The sequence below is a fragment of the Schistosoma mansoni genome, chromosome 2, assembly GCF_000237925.1.
Source record: "Schistosoma mansoni strain Puerto Rico chromosome 2, complete genome".
Lineage (NCBI taxonomy): Eukaryota > Metazoa > Platyhelminthes > Trematoda > Strigeidida > Schistosomatidae > Schistosoma > Schistosoma mansoni.
The window spans coordinates 16,138,649-16,160,033 of record NC_031496.1 but is presented as its reverse complement, the minus strand read 5'-3'; the positions used below and the strand labels follow the sequence as shown (position 1 = coordinate 16,160,033).

Genomic DNA, 21,385 nt, shown 5'->3' with positions numbered 1-21,385 from the left:
TCGTAGGAAAGATTAGGTATAGAAAAAAAGAAGGAAGAGTGCAGAGATTTCGGCAGAAGGAGTAAATGCACCTGAGCTGTTTTGAATGACTGAGCCATGCCACTCGAAATCTTTAACCATTGATTACAATAATCGCGCAGAGGGAACAAGGGATAAATATAATAAACTAAGAAACTTTATTAAAAAGAGACTATTAAACCAAGAAGCATTTTATCAAGGTTAAGTGAACACCAATCGAATTAATTAGTCGATGTCAGTTTATGATGATAACCTACTGAAAATTAACAAAAACTGCAGTAAACATAGACTACAAATATTCAACTTACAGATTTCTGACCAATCAAATGTCTCATCCCAGTTAGCAATATAGCTGAACCATGTGAAACAATTTTATTAAGCACACTTCGACTGCCAGCTCCTTTAATATTTTCCATTATATTATCAGTCAGTTGACCAGCTTTTGGAATTCTCCTATTTATTATCAATTTAAAGTAAATTAATTACAGAATAGAATTTGCTTAAAAGACCCAAAATAAATATTATCAGAGAAAATTCAGTTAAGACGAAATATTAGGGAATTATTTAAGATAGGCGTAACTTTTGACCTGATACTAAATACTGATCATTCAATCAAATAATAGCAACTCGTATGCTGATGTTTATCTTTTCAGGAAAATGTACTATGAATAACGCTTATAATTATGTCCATGATTAAATTAATTTTCAAATAAAATCATTAAATTAATATTTGTCACGATCCCACATTCACAGCCACATTTGGTTAAATCTTGTACAAATGTTGTTTCCTATTTTATGGTATGATGTGGTCTGTCTGGTTGGTATATAAACCCAGTATGTTTGAAATAAATGATTCATGCCACAGAGGCTGAGATTGGTGTTCTGGACTTAACTGGCTGGGCTAGACAGGAAGCAGGACCGATAAGAACTCTGGACTGCTCGTACGGGTTTCGTGTGTTATTGGTTCGATCGATAATTCACTACATCGTCACGTTATACATTCGCAGGGCACGCAGGCCAAAAGATATAACACATTTATGGTATGATGTGGTCCGGTTCGCTTGCATATAAACCACGTATGATTTCTGGAAATGACATCATATTGTAAGTTTACCTACAACCGTACTTTAATTTCAGCATATATATGGTTAATTGTAAGTTTGAAAGTCTTCAAAAGAGGGAATGATGTAAGATAAAATGAATTATGTATACAAACAATTTATAGGCCTCTGTACTAATTATCATTTTCATATACAATTTCGAAAAAAAACAGGTCAGTTTAATCAATTCAACATAATATCCCCATATTTAACATTACTAATATCCTTGTTAAAAAATCATTGTAACAAATCGAACACGAATAGTCCTACAAAAAAACCTACCTAAAGTGTTGAATATAATTCACAGGACTCATATCGAGATTAGGATAGGAGTTTTGTAAGAGTGCTTTCAAACGATCAACTTCTGTATCGGATAAACAAAAGTCAATGCCACTAGTATTTGAATTAAAATTATTTAATGCACTTCCAGATCCACTACTTGATGTATTACCAGTGGTTGTACCAGTTCTACTGGTACCCGCTAAAGCAGCAATAATAAGCAAGCGTAATTTATCTTCAGGTGTACCAATTGATGGATTACTAATTAGCTCGGTTAAACTTTGTTCCTTTTAAAAATGTTGGAAAAAGTAGTGAATGGATAATTAACGCACTGATCAGTAATTAAAATTTACATTCGAAGCAATAAACAAAAAAATTGCGATTGGAAACCAACCTAAGTTAGACAACTATAGAAAACCAAGAAACACTGGACAGCAGTTTCATCTTAGCATTGGACTCATCAGCAACGTGTACCCAAGACTCCTTCAGCGATTGGATCGGGGACATTTTTCTCTCTGCGAATGTTTAACCTTTAGACTTGTGAATAAGATTCCGAAGGTTAACATGTCTAACTTTAATTGATTCGCAATATTTTCGATAGGTAACTGCCTCACACTCTACACATTTGAAAATTACTGGTCACAAGACCTCAACAAAACCTCGGAAGCCCCATGTTAGAACGAAACAAAGATCCAGTGGTCTATAGTTCTAATGGTTGTCTAACCTACGTAGATTTGTGTTCCCGATAACATTCAACAATTTCCACAAAGCTATAGACTGAAGATAAAGAGATACTTAAATGATGAAATAATGAGGATGTAAAAATAGCGATAATAACAAAATTGGTTTGGCTAGCTGGTATAGTATTAAGTATTGATACTGATAGCGGACAATTCCAATCAAAAACGTCAAACCTGGATGGAATACAGATAAATTAATGTCAGTAAGTAGATAAATGTTCCAGAATTCGACTATAAGCACGAAAAGTTTGTCTGTAGACCCTTTAACTAGCTTCAAAGATGTTTGATTTATCATTCAAATGGGATGATTATCAAACTCGGGAAATATATTGATACAATTTACGTTTTGGTAATAATTGGAAGAGAGAATTTTGTACTCCTTTACGAACAGCATCACTAAAGCCGTATAGATCCATTAAATAAATTTACACTTGACCCTTTTGATAAAGTGCAATTTAATCAAAATATTTGGTGCCGAATAATTGGTTTTTGAGGACAAAATAACTTGCCGTAGCCTGACAAATCGTCTCATATCCAGGAAAGTGTCCATTGCACTAGCTGTTAAACATCAATGAACACATTAATAGTATTATTTAAGGAATAACAGATACAGATACAAAACTACTGTTTTAGTAACACAATTGAATGCATAAAACATACCGTGGATGGACTGTTTTTAGCAAGAATATGATCTTCTTCTTCAGCGAAAGAATGTATCTGCCTATCTTTGATTACATTAGCTAGACAAGTTGCAATATTTGTGTGCATATCAAGACATCGTTTACGTTCCATTAATTGGGGTAAAGAACTAAGAAAATCAATAAAATTGAAAAACAAGATAGTAAGAACAACATTTAAATAAAAGGAATTATTGGGGAAAGTAAGAAATATTTCGGATGCAATGAAACTATCTTAATCCCAATTACACGGCCTAATGAAAATATTAGAATAATTGAGTTTGCTATTGACAAACTGTATTTATTACTAAGTGTTACCAATTCATTAAATTCGGTTACTCTTACTGTTATGTCCTTAGCTTATACGATTACCGCGAATACGATTGCCAAGATTTAGACACACGGACTTATACGACCAACAAACGAACATACACGTGAACGAACACTCTGGAGTCCCGACCGGTCCTTTCCCCAGTCTGTTAATTCCAGAACACAAATCTCAGCCTCCGCGATATGAATCATATATTTCAAACATACTGGGTTTATATACAAGCCGGACAGACCACATCGTACCATAAAATAGAAAATAACATTTGTATAAGATCTAGCCAAAAGTGGCTGTGAATTCGGGAGATCGTAATTGATAGGCAGGGCATAACTCAAGAATGGTAAATCGTATAATAATAGTTCATAGGTCAAAATAAAGGTCATAGTATGGGGGATATGAATATGAATAGTTTAGTTATTTAACAACTATACGATAAAAATATATGCATAGCATTGGTCCATTATTAGATCCCAAAAGTTACCATTTATTATTCTTATCGGGATATAACACAATATTAGATTAAAGGACTAAGAGATGAAGTTATTTGTTCATACTTTTTTATTACTGTTGAAAGGGAAGTTTATCGTGCCAAGTCGTTACAACAACAGTTCTGTGGCAGATGTATCAACGAAATGCATCCTTCACACCACCACAATCCTATTTTATCGGAACGTTAAGTTGTAAGTAAACATAACTAACAACTTATTATCTTTTTAAATGTAATAATAAATGTTAATTAGCCCAGGAATTTCAACAGATCATGTATTCCTTTTTCAAGAGGACATAATAATAGTTAAACACTAATAGGGTGAAATTATTGATTTATGCTGATCAAACACCGGGTAATTATTTTATGAATTGATCTAAAGAAAACAGCCTAACAAATAAGCAAAAGATGTGTACTGCTGAGGAGTCCCATCCTAGGGCGAAACGACCACCCAGTTTTTAATGGTGGTCTAGCTCAAATCGACTCGTGAATTCAGCTAATAATAAATACAAATACATAGACAGTTGTCAATGTACATGCATAAAACTATTGGAAACATTTGAGTGATAGGAACTAAGTATTATTTTCCAACACATTGAAATCTGTAACATTATTAGAATTCAAGAAAAGTATTGAGCAAATCGTTTTGTTTTTGTTCCATGATTAGTTAGGCTGATTAAATCCATTAGTCAACTTTTTGTCACTTAACAAGTAAGTTTAACCTTGAATAGCTCAATTCAATTTTAATGAATAAAAATTTCATCACTAATCAAATAATGCAAATGAGAGACTTAGTTTATTGCTTGTTACTGTTTAACTTTACTTAGAACTGCAGATAAACCATCCGTTCAGGTTTTTGAAATGAGTAGTAACTGAGTTTTCAAATTATGTTTGCATATACAAAAAAGTTGAGTGAAATGATTTGGGTATATAAGCCAAAGACATATCGCACAAGCTTTTAATCTAGGAGGTACTTGACTACTTAAAACAGTAGAAAACAAACAGGATTAGAACAAGTAGATATTTAGTATTTCAAAGAAGGTAACCAACTTGATAGCATTTGTTAATTTAGCTGTACTATCATCTAGAAACGTCATTGTTGATGAATTCGCTAGTATATTTATATCTGTTGAACCACCAAGTGATGATTTCAATTCACTCATACGTCTATCATAATCTTTTAGTATTGTGACTTCTTCATGTATAGCTTCTGCAACATCAGAAAATGCAGCACCTCTAAAATCTCTCCATATACGATCGCATGATCCTGTTAAATCATATTCAACTGTCTTGGAATTTGATTTTTTACTATTATTTTCTGGTATCCTGGATTTTTCATCATCTGAAATAGGTTTAGCCAAATCTAAATTCACATGAACACGATTCAGACGAATATTCTTTAAGAAATAAAAAATAAACCATGGAGATTAGATGCAATTTAAATATAAATCAGGTAAACTGAGTGCAGTTAACCACTTATTATAACTGATTTAAACCAATGAGCTAGGACAGTTTTCTATACGGTAAAAAATTGCTTTTAAAGAAATATGCGATGTCGATGTAAAGTTGGTAACCAGAGCATAACGTCTTAAAATTAAGCATTTTAATGCTAACAAAAATTAGTCGAATGGTTCTGATGATTGTAAATTATAAGTTAGTTAAATTGTTTGAGTCACACACGTGCAAACTACCTCTCATGTAGTGCAAGTGAAAAAAGAGGATAGAATTCGTATGGTATGTGTTCAAAGAGAATTTCGCTGATCACAGTAGTTGTTATATAGCAAAAATTAAAAGATGCATAACAACCTGAGTTTGCATGACACTATATTGATAATTGTCTACCCTTTGTGTTGGGTTCCCTAACCTTGTTATATTTTCCTCATATAAGTGATCTGGAAGCTTTTTTGGATACATATGAGGTTATTACTAAGTAGAATAAATTTACAATATTAGCGTTGACGGTTTGGACACTTTTCATTGGTATTATATTTTTGTATTCAGCACTTTAATGTGATTGTCTGCTTCATATTTTATTGAGTCTAATGTGGTCTATCGGTTAAGGGCTTCGGCTCGAAACTGGTAGGTCCTGGGTTCGAATCCCGCGAGAGTGGGTTCGTGGATGCGCACTGCTGAGGAGTCCCATAATAGGACGAAACGGCCGTCCAGTGCTTCCAGGTTTTCCATGGTGGTCTAGCTTCAATTGACTCATGATCTCAACTCTATAATGTTATATTGCTTAAAGCATTTACTCAGTAAAATTAGACTTTTTTTTACACTGTCATCCTATATTTTATGGGTCAAATGGATAAAAATATGAAGTTTTTTGAGTTGGGAATATTAGTTTGTGGATTCAGGTCGTCGGACCAAAGAAGATTAGGATCAATGGCTCAATTATACATACGATTTCTAAATCAAGTTAGAGAATTTAAACACATTATTTGCTTGACTGCTTTAGAACCCAATAAACTACCAACTCGAACTGATATACATACGTACGAAGTTCTACGTTGTGACTGACTGACCACTTCAGTACGCTAGCTACAATAGATATTTGTAGAGTAAATGAAAATACGAAAATTTAACAGGTACACATATTTTGTTTGAAATAATTATATGGTTAAATATAGCACGGTTGATTTTACTATTACTTTCTAGGAAAAAATGGCATCTGCGTTTGGGTTTCACTTTCTCTTGTATAGTGTAGAGAGTGTATGAACTTGGTCAGTTTAGGAAATGAACCATTCCACGAAATCCCAATACAGATAGTTCAGGTGAAAGTATTTATCATAATGGAAACAATTACAGTCACCTACTTTACAATAAACTTCCTTTAATATGCCTCTAAATACAGGAAGTACGTATACATAATTCTGTATCTAATAAAAATAACTCAAATAACTGATTATTGTACAATGAATTATCTCTGTCCATGATTTGAGACAAGCATAAATCAAATAATTCATGGCTTACAAAGATATCATGGATTAAACTTTGGTAGGACAACTCGTGGTGTAATGGAGAAGCCAAATCTAAACTGCGATCTAAAATAATCAAAAGTGGACGCTGAAATAAGTTTGGTGGTGAGTTCATTTGAGAGTTCCTGTTTAAAAGACTAAGTGGTGATGAAGAGTTCAATCCCAGACGTTCTCCAGACGAATCGTCATTTGCAGTGATACCGTAACCGCGTGCTGTATTATTCATAAAAAGTGAATTCCTAGAATCTCGAAGGCTATCACGAAATTTAGAATCCAACTGGCATGCTACCATTTCAGAAGCATTGCCACGAGGACAACGTATAATAGGTATTGAGCCAAGTGTTGCAAAAATTGAAAATAATCCATCAACAACCGAGTGGATTAAATTTTCCATATCCACTTCTGTAGCTTTCGCACGATTAAGGGCTGTAAAACGAAATGGTAGATAATAGATAGTACAATAGGACTAAATATCAAATAAGAAGGCAATATCAATCAATCTATGGAATTTAATAAAATGTAAAAAGTGTATCGCTCCAAGACACGGTAATGTAAGTCATCTTTCTCCACACTTTATCAAGATAGTTAATATAACCTTACAATGAAAACATTTTTAGGATTATCTGGATATTTTCAAGCCTAAGGGGGCTCATACTAACAATATTATGGAAGGAGAAACTGACAACTATGCACGATTTTGATTGCTTGCATTGGTTGATGTGTGACTTACCGTTGCAGTAATGCAATCATAAACTTTGGTCATATTTAAAAGGTGAGATTTTTATTAAGCAGATAACAATAATACTGTGGTGTACGTAATATTAGAATCAAAATCGATTTCAACACAGCTGCTAGCAAACTGGATGTATGCATATATTTTACGGAATTTAATACACTACTTACACACAAAAGATCTAACTAAGATTGTCTGGATCTAAGCTACACATCAACTAACAAATGAATAAATCACGTATAAAATCAAGAATCAGAAGGTAATTAATCATTATCCCGTAATGACCGTCATTTCAAATAAATTTATACTGGACATAAAACGAATATGTTAACTGATTTATAAAGAACCAATGTGTTACATATGAGGTAATAAACTCACCATAAAAGGAAGAAGGACCATCAGTGGGTGAGCTAAGAGTCAACAAATCATCCTCCAAACAAATAAAATTTGTATACTGATCAAAAACTTTCGAGATTTGATGAACACAGTTCTCAGATAATGCTGTTTGAGCTATTTCCTCAAGGTATTCGCGTGATATTGGACTGATAAAATTCAGGTAATACGAATCGTATCTACCTGCCTCAAAGTCCTTTGGACAATAAGTCTTAAATATAAAATCATACCAACCTTGCATATAATGTGGATATTTTCTTTGGAAGGATAAACGAAATAAACAGCGGGAACATCTGGGATTTGTTCACGTGGCGAATGCAACATTCTGACAAACATGATTATATACATTCAGTATTAACACTTACAAATGTAGTGTCACACCAAGCATACGTAAATCCTTGACTGTTAATAACGGTGAGATGATATCTCTTCCCAGTTGGTCGTATATCAAGATCTATAAGAATATTCAAGAGTTTAGAGCAATTTTAAGTGCTCACTTTCCATTGTGGTCCGTCTGAAGAATTCAAAGGGGCGTTTAGATTGAGCATGCATTTTAATGCCTCTAAATAGTCAAAAATTTTTCGCAATTAATTAGTAATCCAAACACAGCAAGAAAAATCACAAAAATCTATTTTCAGATAAAAAAAATATCTGTTGGGTGTAAATTTTATACGGTATATAAAACATCAGAAACCCCAAAATATAAAACGTGTAGAAAAACACAGTGACTGGAAAAGACAAAAATCAAACATAATACCGAGGTTTGGAATTGATTGATTTATGAATGACCTTTCAAATACGCATCGTGCAGTTGCTAGTGTTTCGGCTGAGTCTTAATAACGTTTCTTTTAAAAAAAATGTCTCGTAATTGTCACGATAATATGATAACGAAGTTAAGTTTTAAAAGAAATCGCAACAATTCAATACCCTGCATCACCCTTTGATCACCGTACTAGTTATTAGTCAAGTAAAATAAAGCGTGTTCATAGACGAAAGCTTTTCCTCTGTGAGAATAACCCAAACGAATAAAATATGCAACAGCAGTGACATTACACACTACAGGTTTCTCCAACTTGATAAAGTATGGTGTAAACTGAACAATTTTAAAGTGACATAAAATTAATGACTTTAATTGATCACTATGTCTGCTGCTAAGCGGTTGACTGGTCTCTTTTATGGAGTTACAAACATTATTTACAAAACCACATATTGTACAACAAACACAATGATATCAGTCAGTCAGATACAAAGTAGGACCAGGCACGTATATACATCGGTCCAAGTTGTCACACCTCATTAGCACAACAAGATGAACACCAAATTCATAAAGCAGTTACTTCAATGGTAGTAATATATAAAAGAAAGATTGCATATACGGACATGATACAGGAGGAAAGAACTAGTTCGTAGAAAGAAGGGCATAAAGTAATTTTAATCTCACGGTTTAAGCGAAGACAGAGTGTGTACACCTACGGCATTATGATAGATTTTGAGCCATGTCACCCAGTATCCAACCACTCGTTACAATAGTTAAGCGGATCCCAACCAAGTAGTCTGCATCTACCTACATTTATTCATTTATTTGAACACAAATATTGGTACAAGGAGGCACCAGATATATATGCGACACACATCTACCAACATGGCTCAGACCAGAAGTTAGTGACTTCAAGGACTGATGCCAAGTTTTGGTTTGGCCGCCACTATTTCTCTTCCAACCATCTCCAACACTAGTCAGCATTGCGTGCAGTGGCAATCGGTGGTTGGGGATGCGTAATGCGTGGCCCAACCATCTCAGTCGGTGAGACTCACAACCTCATCAACTGATTTACCATCATTCCCTAATACCCTGTGTCTAACCTCACCTCACTATTACTTAGCCAGTGATCCCAGAAGATGTGAGCAATATTTTTAAGACACCTGTGATCAAATACAAGTAGCATACGAGTATCTTATACTCTTGTTTACCACGTTTCGCAGCCGTAAAGTAGAACAGAACGAACTACTTTAAGTATTATTTTCCAATCGAACTAAATTATCAAAGAAAATACATAACTGGAGTGACAGAATTTTTAATCTACGACGTTTAAAATAAAGTGAAGAACATGGTTCCAGAAAAGGTTTATCTTGCAAAACAAACCTCCTTATAGAAAGGGAGCAACGGATAGAGGCTCTAAACAATGGAGAATTAGTAGATGTTGTCTACATAGACTTTAGCAAAACATGTTATAAGATGTCAACAAACAGACTGCTCTTGAAGCTGAAAAATCTAGGCATTGCCGGACCTCTCCTAAAATGGTTTAACGATTTCCTGGTAGGTCGTAAACAAAAAGTAAGATTAAATTCCAAGTGCTCCACTTAGAAACCAGTACCTATTTGAGTATTGCAAGGTTCTGTCCTAGGTCCGTTACCTTTTATACTGTATGTAAATGACCTCCCAAGCATAGCTGACTCCCCAATGTGATCATACGATAATGATGTAAACATCTGGCGAGAAATAACGGAAAACGCAGATGCATGCACACTTCAGGCAGATTTAAATATTGTGATTACCTGGTCTAACGAGTGGCTGATGCCTATCAACGCAACAAAGTGTGTCTCGTGAGAGGTAAGCTTGAAAACTGCGTTCAGGCTGCAAGCCCCTGTTTAAAAGATGGCTCGGATATCCTGGAAAAAGTACAGATGGCAGTTACCCGTGTAACTCCAGAACTCCGGGGTTTACCATACAGAGCGGCTTGAAAAGCTAGGCCTCTTTACTTTGTCCTACAGCAGATTTAGATGCATAGAATACTAAGAAATGATTTTAGACCTAATATATCCTCTCTTTTTCCTTCCACTAGATCGGGACATTTCAAGGGACATAGAAGGAGAGTAGAAAAGTCAAGAACGAACGAAATACCCGTGGCATACAGGTATTCACACAGAGTCACCACCCGAAGCAGTGGTGTCCACACCTTCAGTCAACTCATTCAAGAGAACAATAGACACAGAAACATACTGGAAAAAAGAAGAGCATAGGCGATAGTCATTCTGTTCTTACTTCACGAATCTGTATTCCCACGAACTACAAATCAGAAACTCTTGAACGACTAGACAAATGTTGAATATTAAAAGTCACTAAGCGGGTTAGTTTTACAGGCAAGTAAAAACATTCAATACAGTAACAATCTCCATTTCGTCTACAAACAGATCAACAACAAAATTTTCCTTCAAATCAGGCACGATGGGGCGACTGAGCGTTTTAAAACTAAGGTAAAGCAAACAGATTTATTTGATTTATTGTGATCGCGAAACAAACAATGCAATATCACATGATAAATAAAACTATATCAGAACTTGCCGATTTGGCGTGCTTTTGTAGTTCCCGCCATTTTAGTTTGTGCATCAATTTGCCTTACCGTAATAAAGACGCATTTATACAAATTTTTCTCGAAAAATGCAGTAATTTCATACACATTATTTCTCGGTTAGTTTGTTTCAAGGCGTTTTGATGGCGGAACTTAAACTTAATCCGTACATCTTCAATCTGCATTCTGTTTTTTAATGACTGATAACTTGCGAACTATTAAGTGTGTTGTGGTTGGCGATGGAGCTGTTGGAAAAACTTGTTTACTTATATCCTACACCACAAACAAATTTCCGATGGATTATGTTCCAACTGTAAGATCACTGATTATATTGTCATAAAACATACAGGTCTTCGATAACTATGCTGTAACGGTTATGGTTGGAGGGGAACCGTACACTTTGGGACTTTTTGATACTGCTGGTCAGGAGGATTATGACCGTTTAAGGCCTCTTAGTTATCCTCAAACCGATGTTTACCTAATTTGCTTTTCTGTGGTCAACGCCACCTCTTTCGTGAACGTCGAGGAAAAGGTAAAACCATAGTCATACTTCTTTATTTTGAATACCATAGCCTGCCTAATGTTCTTAGACTCTCAGTTGCTTTATTTATTATTTATTGAGAACGCGGAAGTACCCAGTGATTTAATTTGGATTTACGTAAATCCAACTGTACAGTTGGACATTAGAGCCAGGAAATAAATTTATGGTTTTCGTCACAACCCGATATCAGCCGTAATGTCAAAATGATATGCACTCTTGTGGACGAATGAATTTCACATTGAAGTCCAAGACCCGCTATTTTAGATCTAGCTGGTTCGTCCATAAATCATAGTTACCGTAACTACACATAAATTAATGTCAGGAATTACAAGAAATATCTTGGGAGCGTTAATCCAGTCACACAGTTCACAAGAGGTTTGCTTATTGGTCGGATACGCACAATTGTTTTTAAACGATATGGCTGAGTCACCATTGTTGTCTCCCTACCTGACCACCCGGATTCTACTCCGACATTACCGTTCTGGCCACCAGCTTAGCTTCAGCGGTAAACCATTTTCGCTATAAAAAGCTGCAGCCACCACCTATTTAGGAAACTGATGATGCTTATTGATCGTGATTTCAAAAATCTACAGAGATAACATGATTCTTGTTTGATTCTTCTCAATATACCTGTTTATATACTGTCGTAAACTTAACCTGGCGGTTTTTATTTTAACGTCCTCTCCTTCTGTTTCAGAAGGCGTTGAAACGGAGTTTAGGTTTGAAATTTAGCTTTAAAATATGAGTGTGTTAAGTGTTATGTAGAGTTATATTGTATCCCTGGCCTTCAGATACACAATGATCAATAGGCCCGATGCTTGGTTATGCATTTCTTTTCCGATGCGAAATTAGTTAAATGTAAGGTTGTCTCTTGCTCAAACGTAAGTGGTAATTGACTCGATTTACCATGTTCTACGTCTATCCGATTATCATTCTTCCTTATAAAACCTTAGTCGGTGTTTACCTAACATGCGGCTGATTGTGGTAGCGACATCGACCTAACATTTATTCGTCTCATTTTAAAGGCATTATTTAAAGTATTGATCTAACGTTCTAACAGCGAGTTATGCATACATTGATTTAAAGTGCTTAATGAATAATCAGAGAGAAAAACTAAATGCAAATGCTTGTATTCGCCTTTGGGCTACAGTTGTACTGGTGAGACTAAAGTGTTGTTTGGGTTTGTGCAGCCAAGTCCGTTAATGAGCCTCAGGATTTATCTCTCACTTCGACTATCATGAATATCGCTGACCTAATGATTGATTCATGTACAAGTGGTGCTCCAAAGTAGCAAATATGATGACTTCCTGTCATGTCAGTGCTAAAATACCAATCATCTCAGTGCTGATGTAAACAGTGGATTGTTGTACATAAAAATCGCAACCAAATCAATAATTTTATGCAAATAATGCATTAGAATGAATTCCACAATGGTAATATGAATACTGATGATTCCATACGGGCACCACAAGTGTTGAATATGTTCAAACTATCGAGTTATTTGTCAAGCACCTACTGATTTTCTGTTCTTCGTAGGATCCGTTTGTCGATTCTTTCAGTAGGTACATCTAATTACGTCTTTCAGTTCCTGTGGAGCACAGGCCCTCGACCAGGGTTCTCTGTCCTGGACTCATTTCCAGTTTCTGTCAAGTGCTACTCATTTTTTTCTGTCTGTCTCTAATTCCCGTCGGATACCTTGTCTGGTTTCTCTCTCTTCCTTTTCCCTTGAGGATTCCAAGTTAGGCCTTGCCTTGTGATGCAGTTTGATTTCATTGACGTTTTATTTACCTTTAACGTCTTTCTGTAATTTCTGATTTACTTTCTAACAATAGGTTATTTGTTGGTAGTGTTTGACCAACAGATCTGGAGTATCTTGCGTAGACAGCTATTTAATAATACCCGTTACATTTTCGATATGGTGTAGCCCAGTTCTTCAAGTTTAAGCTCTGTACCATAGGACCACTTTGACTTTTGTGTTAAAAATTCTGGCAGTGGTGTTGCTGATAGTTGCTTCGAGTTCCAGATGTTCGTCAACTGTAGGAATGCTTCCCTTGTTTTACCAGTCTGTCCCTTCACATCTATATTAGATCCTCAGTGTAGTCCGTCGCAAGGATTGTGTATGGCGGTGACAATTTTCTCAGGTACATCAGTGTCAAAGGTTTTATAAGGTTCTATTATGTACACTGTCGCATGTCTTCTCATAGTCAAGGAATTTTTTCTGTTGTAATGAGTTCTATTTGGTTGATTATTCAACAATAATCCTTAGTGACGCTATTTGGTCGGTACAACACCGACTCTTACGGAATCCAGCTTGTTGATGCTGAAGTTGGGCTCAGCAACACTGTTAAAAACATTACTCACAGTAATGTGATGCCTCTGTCGTTCTCATACTTGCTGAGACTTCCTTTCCTTAGTATCCTGATGAGGTATCTTCCTTTCCAATCTGTCAGTACTTGTTCTTTCTCCTAAATCTTTCTGTAGAGAATGTAAAGCATCTTCGCCGTTACTTCTGTGTCTGACTTTACTGCTTCAACTGGTGTTTTTGAATCTCAGCGATTGTTTGCCTTCTTCGTTCTTGGCTGGTCGCTCTAGTTTAGTGTATTTCCCACCTAGTTTGTTTGTTATATCGCACAATTGTTTCATATTTCCTTCTCTTGCAGCTTTTTCTCCTGTCATTATCGGGTTTTCCATGTATTTCTGATTATCATCTGTAATGCTCCCCGTCACGCTTGTTTGCTTCTGTGTATTTGGTCTGTGGGCCTGGAACCTGTTGTTGAGAGCGATCCTTAATTCGCTGAGGTTGTCAGTATCTTAAGGAAAGGCTATATTAAACTTCTGTAATGCTGTTTGTCCAGTGTTTTTTCTGCTTCAGTTTTATCTTGGCCACCACTAGGTGGTGGTCTGAAGCTATTAGTATGCTGCTGCGATGTATAGTGGCTTGCACGTAGTACTTGTAGGTTTTATCTCCCCTTTACTATGTAACTATGCGTCTCACTTCCCTTTCAGGGAGACGGGATATCATCCTTTAGCTCATCATAAACGTTTGCACCAGGTACTTTGCTTATAGCGTTTCATATTCATGCAAGCTATCTTGTCTTAATCTATACAAGCGCTCTGTTGTTTATTCCTAGTGGGTCCCGGAAATAAGACATCACTCGCCCAAGGTGCCGTTTCTTCTTGTTGGTACACAAATTGATCTTCGCGATGAAGGTGCTACAATAACCCGCTTGCATAACGACAAAGCGAAAATGGTCAGTAGTGATCAAGGCAAAAAACTCGCCGAACGTTTAAAAGCCGTCAAGTATCAGGAGTGTTCAGCTCTTACCCAGGTCAGCTTTTGTTTTCCTACTTTATCCATACAATAGAGTTGTTTTTTAATGGTGTTGAATATCATGCGCTCCATAAATAGTTTTGTGATGCTTGCTTGGTAATTAACCGTCACATTTGAAAGCTAAAACGATAACTGTAACACTTGGAAAGATAATTCCGCTGGTTGATTTCCGTTTCCTTGTAGTCTAGTTCTGACCTAGATGTGCCTTTGTTGAGCTGTTCTTAGATTTAAGTAGTCTTATTCATTGTTAGTAAAATAACTAACTTGAGGGACTATCTTAACAGCCTTAATCTGTTTGCAACCCCACCTGTTAGTTATCACACTTAACATTTATGTATAAAATTTGTCCAAGTATAGGTCGACTACCAATCATGTATCATGTCAGACTAACTCCGTTTCAGCAGAAAATGCTCGCTGAAAAACCGCGTATACGTTATAAATACATGGATTATGTTTTTATTTTCTATGCTTGAAAATTATCATATACCTGATAAACCAGTTATAATATCTGTTAGTCGGAACTTTTTGAGTTGTTTACAATCTAGATATTTCTAGGATTCTGTTAAAGTAACCATTGATGCATAGAAGATACCTCAGATAAAATGATACATCTTTCCTAAATTTTCAAGATCAGCCGTAGAGTTAATCAAGTTCACAGTATTTTGCTAGTCATTTTTGAGTGTCGTTTATTACACTGAATACAATTCTATAGGAATTTCATTCCCTACTTGTCCTCAGTGTACATATTCGCAAATTACGTGAAATTACCGGTTATTCGTTATAAGTTAACATCTTAAAGTAGAACGGGGCCAACTGCTTTTTAGTAAACTCCTTTAGTCGGGAGACGGATGCCTCGCCTACTCCAAAAGTTGGCAAAAGCCAGTCAAAATTTCTGAATCCTTGTCGAGATTTTATCAGACGCCAACCCGTTATGACTGTTGGGACCCCCAAGATAAATGAAGCGTACAATACACTCAACTACTTCACTCCCTATCATTAATTCTGATACTAACGTAGGCTAGTCCTTAAACAAATTTTTGTATTAAGAGCAAGAGAATTATATCCCAAACATGCTTTCACCGTTGCTTAGGGTAGTCAGAAGACTTCATTTTGTTAATGCCTTCATCAAATAAAAATCCCGACCTCTGCCGCTCTCTTGATGCCATGGTTGGGCTTGTCTATCGTGACGAACCAATCGAGTGATACTGGCTGGAACAAGCGTTCCTCCAGGTCCTACCATATCAGACAGGTTGGTTGAAGAGTCATAAGACTAAAAGCAGCCGCTCAGGCAATCGTTTATTTCTAACAAGCACTAATTTCAAGCGTAAGGAGACATCTTCTAACATGGTGACCCCCGTGCACCAAACCAACGATTGACTCAACTAGACTATATTGCCATGAGTCATCGTCGGAGAGGCCCGAAAGAAGACTGAAGCTCGTTGTGAAGTACATGTTTAGACTCTGATCACGCTCTAATACGAGCACCCATTTGTTTGCATCCCACTGGACGCAAAAAAACCATACTATGAAGACCCATTAAGATTGAACTCAGTGACAAAAAAGCCTAAAGTAATTGCCAGGAACAACTGAAGTCACACTTAGGCAATTCCGAAAACAAGTCTGACCCAGATGTTGCTTGGAAAAGATATACGAACAGCTGTGAAAACAGTAGAGACATCTATTAGTGATTTAGACCAAAGGGTCACAAAAACCACCATTTCCAAACAGCTTGAATGGAACAGTGAAATAGCCCCCCCCGACTCTAATTGAAATTCAGAAAGCTATAGCTAATCTGAAACGAGAAAGAGTAGCTGTTCCGGATGGATTGGCTCCATTATTTATTTATTTATTTGAACACATAATTATTGTTACAAAGAGGCATCAAATACGTATGCGCCACACAAGTCACTTGATTTGTGTATAGTCTGTGATACTGCCCGGGTGCCAAGAATGAAGAAGGTAGTTTTCTTAGGGAGCAACACCCGGGGCCTCCGACCTAGAGGTCTAGTCCACAAGACAGTGAAACAACTTTGCGAGATGCAGTCCCATGGTAGCCGATGACCAACGGTTGGTTCATGCGCCATTTGTTCCTTCAGGATCCTGGAGCCCATATGCACCATTTGTTTGGAATCAGGGTTTTCCGACTCCTCTAGGTGGATCCTCTGTATCCACCAATCCGGGCAAAGTACTAGACATTCACTTTTCGTCCTCTAAATATCATGAACAACAGTAATACCACGAGAAGGCAGTGAGTAGGACTTCCCTGGTAGTGGCTGTATACGCGTGGCCATGTGAGAGCATTTTGAGAGGGAGAGCGGACTATCCCCACTCTCGGCCATACCAGTGCATTTCGGGGCGAGGTCTTTAGGGATGGTTGACTAATAATTTAGATAAAATGTGGGAACTAGACGTAATCCCATCTGATTGGTCGCAATCACTGATCGTCCCAATATATAAGAAAAGATCAAAATCATCCTGTGATAACCATAGCAGAGTTAGTTTAACTAGTATAGCATCTGAAATGCTAGCCTCAGACGCTTAACAAAGACCCGTCAATTGCAAATACGAGAAAATCAGGCTGGCTTCAGACCTGGTCGTGAATGCATCGATCACATGTTCACCATTCGTCAGATCTTGACTTAAAAGCAGCATTTGACTCTGTAGACCGAGAGGTTCTTTGGCAGTGTCTGTCATTGAAAGGTGTACCTGAGAAGTACATAAACCTTGTGAAGGCTTTTTACTTGAACACTACCAGTCGAGTGAGAGCTTACGGTGAACTGTCATCTGGTATCGCAACCTCAAGTGGTATCCGACATGGCAGTCCACTAGTATGCTTCTGTGTGTCTATTGTTCTCTTGAATGAGTTGACTGAAGGTGTGGACACCACTGCTTCGGGTGGTGACTCTGTGTGAATACCTGTATGCCACGGGTATTTCGTTCGTTCTTGACTTTTCTACTCTCCTTCTATGTCCCTTGAAATGTCCCGATCTAGTGGAAGGAAAAAGAGAGGATATATTAGGTCTAAAATCATTTCTTAGTATTCTATGCATCTAAATCTGCTGTAGGACAAAGTAAAGAGGCCTAGCTTTTCAAGCCGCTCTGTATGGTAAACCCCGGAGTTCTGGAGTTACACGGGTAACTGCCATCTGTACTTTTTCCAGGATATCCGAGCCATCTTTTAAACAGGGGCTTGCAGCCTGAACGCAGTTTTCAAGCTTACCTCTCACGAGACACACTTTGTTGCGTTGATAGGCATCAGCCACTCGTTAGACCAGGTAATCACAATAATACACCACTGCGATCCCGTATCCCTCTACAGTTAAGAATGCAACTTCACTACTTACCTTGTGTTTCTGCGTTCAGCTTTACGGAACTTCAACCAACCTCCCTGGCATGGTACGACCTAACGTAATAAGTGTTCCAGCTAATGTAACTCAGTTGAGTCATGACGACAGGCAAGTTCGACTACCATATCAAGGTAGCAGCTATAGTCGGGATTCATGTTATCACTTTTGAAGTATTGAGGATAACCAGTAATAGGTTCAACTTATTTAACACCTCAGATGTGTATATTGATTGATGGCTAACACTGACTAACTGAAAGTCAAATTTTTATTATATGGAGCATGTTTAGTGTGTTAGATCCCCAGAAATAACTTCGTATTTTTGCAGCCTAATTGTGGAGATTTAAATTTCTTACTTTCGTCCCAAAGGCGTTCATTATTACCTTCACGGTTTAGCAGGAAATAAATTATGTTTCATATAAATCAAGTCATTGAATAAGAATAAAGAGAATTCGACGAAGAAAATTTTCTCTATTTTCAAATCAAGTTTTATGGGAGTGACCATCACATTTTGAAAACTTAGTCAATTTTTCATTGATACTCAGGAATATTCTAAGGTCTTCTGGCAGTGGTTGACTAAAAATGTCCCAATCAGCGTACCCCAACATCATCTTGGATGGAACATGCATTAATCCAATCTATATCTTGCTAACATTCTTACTGTATGTCCCAGTAATTCGGTCCATAGTGAAGAGCTGTGGTTTTCGTCAACGTAACTACTTGCCGTTACTGATCTCTGCATAACCACTACCGTTTCTATACGATGTGGATTTCACTTTTTTCATCATCATTGTTAGCTGAACAGTCAGCAGCTTGATCCAAATTAAAATTTTCTGGTTTCTGATGGGCTTTTCATTAATACAGAATTACAGCATTAATTTCCGATTAAATTTCCTTGTCATTAAAACAAGTTCTACTCAAACAGTCACACTATCAACTAAACATATATTTATTTGCCCTTAATTTACATACTTGTGTTTTTGACTTTTTTCTCATTTTCCTAATTGTTACAAACATCAAATATATTCTTCTTCTTTACAGAAAGGTTTGAAAGATGTGTTCGACGAAGCTATCCTTGCTGCTCTGCGACCTCCAACAGATCGTAAGAACAAACGTTGTTGTCTACTGTGAAAACTGGGTCCTTTTGCCGATTAAACTTGTTATGGAAAAATCAGCAAAATTGTTAGTCGGATTCCTTACAAACTACTATTATCTCCATATTATTCTTATAATCATTAATTTTTATTGATACTATTGCTAATACCACTCACAGTCTCAATTATAATGTGTTCAACAGTAATGTTAGTACCTTGACAAATGTGGCCTTGTTCCTTTATTTTCTCCCCTTTCTTTTTTCTTTACAAAACGGTGATCTTGCTGTTAATTCTAAAAATCCTACTGTTAATGCTATTTGTTAAATAACTCGATACATTTTCAGTGACTTTCTTTTCCTATCGTTTGGTTGGCTCATGATTTGTTTCTAAGTAGTGTATAATTGTCAATATTGCCGTTATATAAATTCATTCCAGCAATAATGTCCCACTATCTTCTGTTGGGTTATTGTCGTCACGTTATCCACTGTTGCATAGTGTGTGTCTGGAAGAAGACATGCTTATGGAGATAAATCAGTTTGTTCAATCAACAATTAGAAGATGGGAGGCCTTACAGGATAAGGACAACATAAGTTCACCATTCGGAGTGTACTATTCTTAAGTTTGCAACGATGAGCGGTAGGTTTATGACTATGTTAAAATATCGAAAATGAAGCACTTCTAGATCCAACTACATAGTATGTGTTGGAGCAATGTGTATCTAGCATTCAGTCTTCAGTGCCTTTTTGAGTAACCGACCCCAGGACTTGATGTATCAATTGACTCTACTATTATTAAGCATATAATGAAACTTTGTAGAATATCGCTCGCTGACTATCTAGTATAGACTGAGTAAATTATGTACTCAAATAAATCGTTCGTCCCGTTGGCATAAAAAAGAAACACGAGGGTTATTTAACTATGTGACTCATTTATCAAGCACAAGTTTATTTATTCCACTTTGAACCAAAGGTATATCGACAATGTAAGTGTTGAATTTGTTATCTAGAGAACAGCTTATTGTGTATATAAAATTCCATGTTACAGCCTTGTTTCCTGTATACAATAAATGACCCTTCTTATTTGTAATTGTGCTACGCAGTAAAGCGTATTATAATTAATATTAGTCTACACAACTAATGAGCAAAATAATTTAGTTGTAAGGGGAAAAACTTTTAGTAAGAAATAGTCTTATAGGTTTGGAAATTCTATATTCACTTACTGCTATACCATGTTTGGACCCTTTACTTAATTTATTTTGGGTAGTATCGTATGTTTTCATATAGAAATTATAGTTCACCGTGAATTCCATAAATCTGTACTCGGTTACCAGGCAAGACTGATAAATTGCAATAATATAAAGTCTTTTTCTCTCTTTATATATAATGTAATATATCAATATTAAAATCAGTATTTTGTGGGTCACTTATTATGTTAACTTACTAATGCAAAACAGTGCTATCGATCTTACTTAACAAGGCGATATTGTTGTTCACTTATGTGCATATTGTTCACGTAAACAAATAGAGTGGTAGACACTATTTGTTATTTCAATGGACCTTTTATCTGAGGTGAATTATTTAATTAATTTACTTAAATTAAAGTACCATAGATATATTGGCACAAAGTTTTACGTTGCTAACCTTTTTTCAATTATTTTTTCTAAGATATTTAGTACAAATCGTTAAAGTTACAGTGAAGTGAATTTCAACTAGTGGTGCTTAGGTTGGAAACTTGTCTAGAGACTTTGGGGACGTGGCTTAGAATTGTTGTCAATTCTCTGGGTTCGTCCACTCTCTTTTTTTCTTTGAGACTTGAGTTCCGAAGTCTCCTTATAGGGATGCGTGTGTGCCAGATTCTACGTTGCACGTGACTGACTGAATAAATTTCGAAATTCACTTCATCATCTATTCTAGCGTCATAGTAATTTCCTAAATCTTAGTACACAAATATATACTTCGTTACTGGAGTGCATTTCAGAGCCACAAACAAGAACTTATA

The 21,385-nt window shown here is 36.3% G+C and overlaps 2 protein-coding genes across 3 annotated transcripts; one reads left to right on the top strand and one right to left on the bottom strand.

The window, feature by feature from the left end:
- Positions 1–317: 317 nt before the first annotated feature.
- Smp_082800 (sly1-related) lies at positions 318–8,295 on the bottom strand (the record flags this gene model as incomplete). Its single annotated transcript, XM_018795856.1, has 9 exons — positions 8,228–8,295; positions 8,096–8,184; positions 7,965–8,055; positions 7,716–7,926; positions 6,600–7,030; positions 4,680–5,026; positions 2,798–2,945; positions 1,401–1,684; positions 318–471 (listed from the first exon to the last, which is right to left on the bottom strand). Exons 1-9 carry the CDS (start codon positions 8,276–8,278, stop codon positions 318–320), a joined length of 1,806 nt encoding a protein of 601 aa, XP_018650126.1. The 5' UTR covers positions 8,279–8,295.
- Positions 8,296–11,219: 2,924 nt separating this feature from the next.
- Positions 11,220–20,263, top strand: Smp_082810.1 (cell polarity protein; the record flags this gene model as incomplete). 2 transcript variants are annotated; one of them, XM_018795853.1, is made up of 4 exons in its annotated part: positions 11,274–11,390; positions 11,427–11,609; positions 14,750–14,947; positions 19,335–20,263. In XM_018795853.1, the coding sequence occupies 4 exons, from the start codon at positions 11,274–11,276 to the stop codon at positions 19,422–19,424; spliced, it is 588 nt and encodes a 195-aa protein (XP_018650124.1). In that variant the 3' UTR covers positions 19,425–20,263. The 2 variants fall into 2 exon arrangements, with proteins under 2 accessions (XP_018650125.1, XP_018650124.1); XM_018795855.1 differs by lacking the exon at positions 19,335–20,263 and having other exon boundaries at positions 11,220–11,390; positions 14,750–15,310.
- Between the last annotated feature and the right edge of the window lie 1,122 nt (positions 20,264–21,385).